This window comes from Mastomys coucha, unplaced genomic scaffold (genome assembly GCF_008632895.1).
Source record: "Mastomys coucha isolate ucsf_1 unplaced genomic scaffold, UCSF_Mcou_1 pScaffold13, whole genome shotgun sequence".
NCBI lineage: Eukaryota > Metazoa > Chordata > Mammalia > Rodentia > Muridae > Mastomys > Mastomys coucha.
The window spans coordinates 73,161,237-73,167,944 of record NW_022196895.1 but is presented as its reverse complement, the minus strand read 5'-3'; the positions used below and the strand labels follow the sequence as shown (position 1 = coordinate 73,167,944).

At 49.4% G+C, this 6,708-nt stretch overlaps 1 protein-coding gene across 1 annotated transcript in view; it reads right to left on the bottom strand.

Annotated features, from left to right (window-relative positions):
• Loxhd1 (lipoxygenase homology domains 1) overlaps positions 1–6,708 on the bottom strand; it is a 164,155-nt gene that overhangs the window by 76,410 nt on the left and 81,037 nt on the right. The window contains exons 15-17 of the mRNA XM_031366253.1: positions 6,390–6,466; positions 4,478–4,674; positions 1,562–1,754 (exon numbers count right to left, since the gene is read on the bottom strand). Coding sequence (XP_031222113.1) covers positions 1,562–1,754; positions 4,478–4,674; positions 6,390–6,466 — 467 coding nt within the window. The remainder of the gene's footprint in view (positions 1–1,561; positions 1,755–4,477; positions 4,675–6,389; positions 6,467–6,708) is intronic.

The window sequence follows — 6,708 nt, the reverse complement described above, 5'->3', positions numbered from 1 at the left end:
GTGAGTGAGTGTGTGTGTGTGTCTGTCTGTCTGTCTGTGTCTGTGTGTGTGTGTGTGTGTCTGTCTGTGTCTGTGTGTGTGTGTGTGTGTCTGTCTGTCTGTCTGTCTGTCTGTGTCTGTGTGCGTCTATCTGTGTGTAAGTATGTATATGTATGTGTGTATGTGTTTGTGTGCATGTCTGTGTGTATGTGCCAGTCTGTGAGTGTGTGTTTGCCTGTCTCTGTGTGTGTCTGTATGTCTCTGTGTGTGTCTGTATGTCTCTCTGTGTGTACCTGATTGTGTCTGTCTGTTTGTCTGTATGTCTGTGTGTGTGTGCATCTGTGTGTGTGTGTATGTGTGTGTTTGTGTGTATGTCTGTGAGTGTATGCCTCTCTGGTGAGTGTGTGTATATGTGTGCCTGTGTATGTGTATGTGTGTGTGTGCCTGTCTATGAGTGTGAGTGTGTGTGTGTGTGTGTGTGTGTGTGTGTGTGTGTGTATACATGAAATGTCATCCTCTACCAATCTCCACCTTAAGTTTTTGAGACTTGGTCTTTATTCAGACCTTTAGCTTATCAACTTAGCTAGTTGACTACCGAGCCAACAAACTCCAGGAATCCTTTTACCTCCTCTCTCCCTGACCCACTGGTATAGCAGGCATATACCACCAAACACGGCTTTTTAATAAGTGCTGGGGATCCCAATCCAGGTGGCCATATTTGTTCAGCAAGCACACCACATTCTGGCTGAGGGAGAGCCGCCTCAGCTTCACGTGGCTCTTAAAGAGAATTCCTGTGAAGACGACTGTGGCCAGAAAGCTGCAAGCAGCTGCTCTCAGGAGAGATGTGGAGATAGAGTGGCCGTGGAAAAACAATCTGGCCCACCATCTTCCTCCCACCTCTAAACCTTCGGAAGCCTCCGACCTACTGTGAGGGAGGACTCATACAGACACTGGACGACTTCAGCTCCTCACAGGGAGCTGTTCACAGGGGCACAGGCCTGTGCCAACCTGTCCACTTGCCCTACCACTACCCTCTCACCCTGCTCCATCCTCTGAGTTCCCCCTTCTCCGTTAGGCAGTCTGCTCCCTCTTTCACAAGGACAGAGCTTTGGCCTGTTTGAGTTAACAGCTGCCTTCACAGAGGCCACAGTAGGACTGGCTGGAGAAACCTCAATAGACATTTACTGAATGAAAAATCCAACCTCCTCAGCTACCTGTGCTAAGGAAAGATATAGACTATGTCCCCAAATTTTCCACAATGTTAAGAATATACATTTCCTAAATTTTTTTTTTTGTGTGTGTGTATTTCTCCAGGACAAAATTTCTAGCCATTGGGTCCTCATTTTTTCCCATCTGTGAAATGAAACCTTGTTGCCTCCCAGAAGCACAGTACTAGAGACAACTGGATGTCACCCCCACCCCGGTGTCTCCTTTCCCTACCACAGAGAGACAAGAGTCAATCACCACAAGGCCCCCTCTTCCTTCTCCCAGCCCCTCCTCCCTCTGATTCCATCGTCCCCGCCTCCCCCATTAGACAGGGGAGCACGCTCAGTGCTGAAGCCCCACCCGGACTGTCCCGTACGTTTCTGGATGTCCACCACCTCGCTGGGGTAAAGCTCCACCTCCAGACGCCCATCGGCCTGGTTCTTATCCAGCCACCGGTTAGCGGGGAAGGTGTACTGCTTGCCTTGGCGGGGCACACGGATCTGGACGCTGCCCAGGAACCAGCCTGCATGCATGCCTGTGCTGTCATGCCCAATCACCAGTCTGTTGATCTGGAAGGAAACTCCAGGAAGGGTGTGTGAACGGCAGTGTGCAGAAATACTCAGACCTCCGCGTCTGACTCTCTGAGCACCGGCGCAAAAATCTCCACTGGCGATCAGGAACCTGGGGGGCCTGCCTACCCAGGTGATCTTTTTGTGCCCAGGGGTACCATCTTCTCCTCTCTAATCTAACTCACTTCCAAGGTCAGAGGCAGAAGCAAATAGCAGGCAGAGTTGGCAAGGACTTTGAAATCTGTTAAGTACTTAAAGATGAGACTGTGGTCTCGGGAGCAGTGGAATGTCTGTGTGCCTGGCAAAGGTTACTGCTTTGCTTTGGCTTGGTTTGAAGCAATACAGCATTGAGTGCATGTCTGCATTGCTTCTTTGTCATTCCCATCCTATGGGGTAAGAGAGTTTGCAGTCAACCTCTCTGGACATGGTGGTTCTATATCTAATCCTTTCTCTCCCTCTTGGACCCAAGGAACATGGTTCTCCACCCCTTAGCAATCTAGCGTCACTTGCTTTGCTATTTGACACAGCAACATCATCCTGTTGTAGGGCAACAGGAACGAGGGGCTCACACGGTCCGTCAGCATCCGTGTGTGGAGTTGGTTTCTCAGGGTTTGAACTGCTTTCCTTTGTGTGGAAATGTTGTACACGAGGTAATTTTAACATTAGAAGGGATTAGCAGATGGCCTCTGGGAACCTTTCCAGCCCCGAGTTGTTCTCAGTAATGCTTTGGAGGGTGACACTAACCCTGCTTGGTACCCACGATCCACATTTAGAAAATTGTCCACTCAAGCCCTGGTTTCTGCTTTGCCACATACTAAGTGCCTCTTTGCAGCTGTTGATGAAACATAGAGGCAGCTGAGTGTGTGGAGCTCAAGGCCCTGAAATTGCTCGGAGAAAACCTGCTAAGTTTATAAAGCCTGAGAGCCCTCAAATGCCTGCCCAGGCACAGAGGACAGTGCCATTGTTTCTCGGGGACTGTCAGAGTTCCAGGATGAGGAAGAATAGGGACAAGGACGGGTGTCTGTTAGCTGACATGACTGGAGGTTCTCTAAGCTCAGGGACTGTCAGTTACACATCACCTTGGATCGGAGGGGGAACACTGAGCCCTGGCTATAAGCATGTGGGTGTTATAACACGAGCAATGCTAGTAATAATTCCCACGTCATCTCCATCATTCGGAATGAGAACACTGATGAGGAATGTAAATAACTTGCATGTAGTCAGTCAGTGGAAATGCTAGTCCCACCCCCCACCCCCCAAGCTCTTGGCCACAGTCTTCACTGAGGGAGTTTCTCCAACATGACGACAAGTCTCCATGGCCTTCTCCCCTCAACCCCCTCCCCTCACTCGCCTAGAAATCCTTCAGTCAAGGGAACACAGTTTTCATGCCACAGTTTTTGATTCAGCTTAAAATGTAAATACATTCGAAGTTTGTTACCCTTAAGGGGTGAATGACTGCCACAGGCCTTTCCCTAGAGTGCAGGTTGGTGAGAGAAAAGAGTTCCAGGGCACCAGAAAGAGGGGGGGAAGCCCACAGGAGAGGAGGCACAGGGATGGTGAGGTTGCAAAGGGAGCACCACACCCCAGGGCTCATCAGGTGATGCTTGGAGATTGGCAGGTGCAACACAATCCAAGTTCAGACAACACTGGAGGTGTCCCTAGTGCTCCAGGTCTTTTATTTAAGCCTGTTTCTCTAGGTGACTAGGTGTCAAGAAAGGTGACACCAAGTCTCACTCGGTCCAGACCCTGACCAGGCTATTTCTTGACTGAGTGTCAACTCTGGCTTATAAAGACTTAAACAAAACACTAGCAGAGTTTAAGTGACTCAACGCCACATAGCTAGGGTGGCCCTCAGCCCCTTACCTGAGAGAACCCAAATGCTGTCAGAGCAATTGACTATTGGTTCCAGTCAGGCTGAGCTTTCCGACTAGCTCCTGGCTTTGGGATCCGGGAGGGGAGAAACCTAATTCTGACAGTTGCCAACAAGCAAACTCAGATGTGTTTCTCAACATTCAACCTTCTCAGCTCTTCTCAATGTCCTAACGCTGTTATCCTCCTGTAGACCATCCGCCTACCCATCCACCCCCACCTGCTGCCAGATCCCTTGTAAATCTCCGTGCAACTCAGTTGGATGTAGTTCGCTCTGGCCTCTTTCCTCTTCTGCAATAGTCTATCACTGATTAGCCCATCTACTCAGTGAGTGGTCAACTTGCTCAGATCACCTGTGGCAAGGCCACATGGAACCCTGAGAGACAAAGACTCCCCGAGTCCCATTTCTTTAGGCAGCATCCCTCAGGAGTGCCCATGAAGTATGTACTTCTGAGCACAGCTCAGAGACACACTCAAGTCTGAAACTGAGAAATATCTGCATTCCTTCTTTTGGTCCTTTCTTCTCTCTTCTCCCTCCCTGAATCCAGTGTCCTCTCTAGTATCCATGCTCCATCTATACTAATCCTGGCATGTGGGTAAAAATGTTGGGGGGGAGGGGTAAAGATACTAAAAATGTGCATTACCATTCCAAAAAGGTTCTAGGAGCACAACTACTGCTCATGTATCCGCAGCTGCTCTGGCCATGGGGAGATTGAAAAACCTCACTAACCCCCTAAGTGTGCGGTTCTCTTCCTTAAAATGGGCTCACCATGTGCACATCAGTGCCGGGGTGAATGTGTATGTGGGCACACGTGGGTTGATGTAGGAACATGGTTTCTAGGATGGACACTTACAGTTCCAATGTCCAGGGTCTCCAGAGTAAACTCATCCACTTGGCCACGTTCAAAGTAGTCTTTGAGGTTGTTGTCAGAGACAAGAAGAACCTGCTTGATGGTGTCAGATTTCTCTCCATAGAGTTTGATGTACACCCGAGAATCTGTGCTGGCCCCAGAGACATCCCCGGTCTTCACGCTGATGTGATAACGGAAGTCTGAACATGCCAACGCAGAGAGAGATGGGGAAGTTAGGGCAGGTCGTGCAAGGAGCAAGGTGTTGGAAAAGAGGGGGCAATCTTCATCAAGGGAATGCCCAGGCTAGGAGTCAGGACCCTGGAGTCTGGAACCTGGGTCTTGTAACTGGGAGTAGAGATTCTCTCCATCTCTGTGGTGTCCCCTCATCTATAAAACCAGGGCCCCTCCTCTTCCTGTTCTGTGAGAGATGACTTGGCTGAGAGTAGGAAAGTAAGTTTTCGACAAGGGCACACACATTTCCAGAGACTCAAGGCATCTCAGAAATCCCCTGACCCAGCTTCTGGTGAGAGAGGAACGGTCACCAAAGGCAATGAGCTTTCCAGTATTTATCACATTGGGTGCATATTCCATGGCGTGACTGCAAGTGCTCTCAGCCAAGCCTTGCAAGCAAGGAATGCAAAGCTCCGAAGGTCAGGTGTTTGACACCAGATGGTGACAATGACGTCATCCAGGAGTTAAACCTTGATAGGCATTTAAAACTACTTCCTCCCCTAATAGGACACCACATAATGTCCCATTTTAGTTCCCAGAAATCTCTGCACCATCTTGTGCGCAAGGATAAAGAACACCAGAGGAAAGCCCATTGCTCATTGCTTCTTTAGGGTCTTCCCACTGGGATTAAAGGCCTGGAGAAAATGAGTTGAGATCCTTTGCCTGAGCCATCTGCAGCAGACCTAGCCCTGACAGGTCAGCTCCACCAGGGACATCTACAGGCACTGGGAGAAACCAATCACTCTGCTGTTGAAAACTGCAACAGGAGCTAGAAGCCTTCTTCCTTACACCCCTTTCCATGTAAACCTCTCTAAGGCTGTGACTAGGAGCACAGGAAGGTCGGGGCTCTGTCTGCATGGTGAGATGCGAGCCTGCTGCAGGAGGAAGAGCAGCCACCTAAGGTAGAGATGCTCTGGGAATTGAACCCAGCTCCATCAGCAGCCATAGATGTGGGTGTTCTGGTCATGGTGTGTCCTCTTATGGTAAACATAGGTGAACTTTCCTCTTGATCTCCTTCCTGTTTTTAGGCTCTGTGGTGTTGAGCCCAGACACTGGATATTCTAGTTCCAACCGTGTGATCTGACCTTAGCAAAGGTAAACATAAGCATCTAGATCTCCTAGACCTTGTTTCCACTGTGTGACAAGTGGACAGCTTCATCTCCGCTTCCCCTTGGGGTTTGTTGCAGGGCTCAGTTGAGTTTCACTCTGGAAACATGAAGAACTGCATGGTTGGGATTCTGAGGGTATGTTTCTTTTAAATTTTATCTAAAGCTCATGATCAACCCACCAGCATTTGAACACATAGCACTCGTAAGGAGACCCAGGGCACCAGGACAAGGCTCAGCATTTAAAAGGTCTCATTCAACAATCCCTTCAAAATGCATTTCGGCCCCAAAGCAAGGGTCCTTGTACTTGATGCCATCAGTTGGTGTTATTGTTCTTATTGCTCTGATGACCCATAGCATTCAGAGCCTAACAGCAAGCCACACTTGGACTGTGTGTTTAAGCACAGACATTCGAGAAGTTTCCAGACCACCAATGCCTTGTCTCTCCACCACCCTGTGCTGCTTTCATGAACAAGTGAACATGTGTCTTCTCTAATGATCTAGGTCCTGTTCAATTAAGGAAAGGCAACTGTCGTCCCAGCGATGACACCCAGCCCCTGGCCATCAGGACAACTCACTCTTGAGCGTGGCATTGCTGTCACTGGGCAGCAACTCTCGGACCAGCTGTCCATCATCCTTGTCTTTGTCCAGCCACCTTGAGAGAAAGGAGATGGGAATTTGGTTTTTTGAGTGGAACAGGCAGACCCTCCAACTGTCATATCCCTCACGCAGGGTCTCCAGGGAGGCTCGGAGCTTTGAGTTCATCAGAAGAAACTGGGTCTCTGAGATCTCCTAGCAAAGTAACTTAACCCCAAACTAGGAGAGGAAGGCATTCTGGAGAAGGCTGAGTGCCGACTGAAACTGGGATGATGACAAGATGCTGGGCAGAGAGAGAGA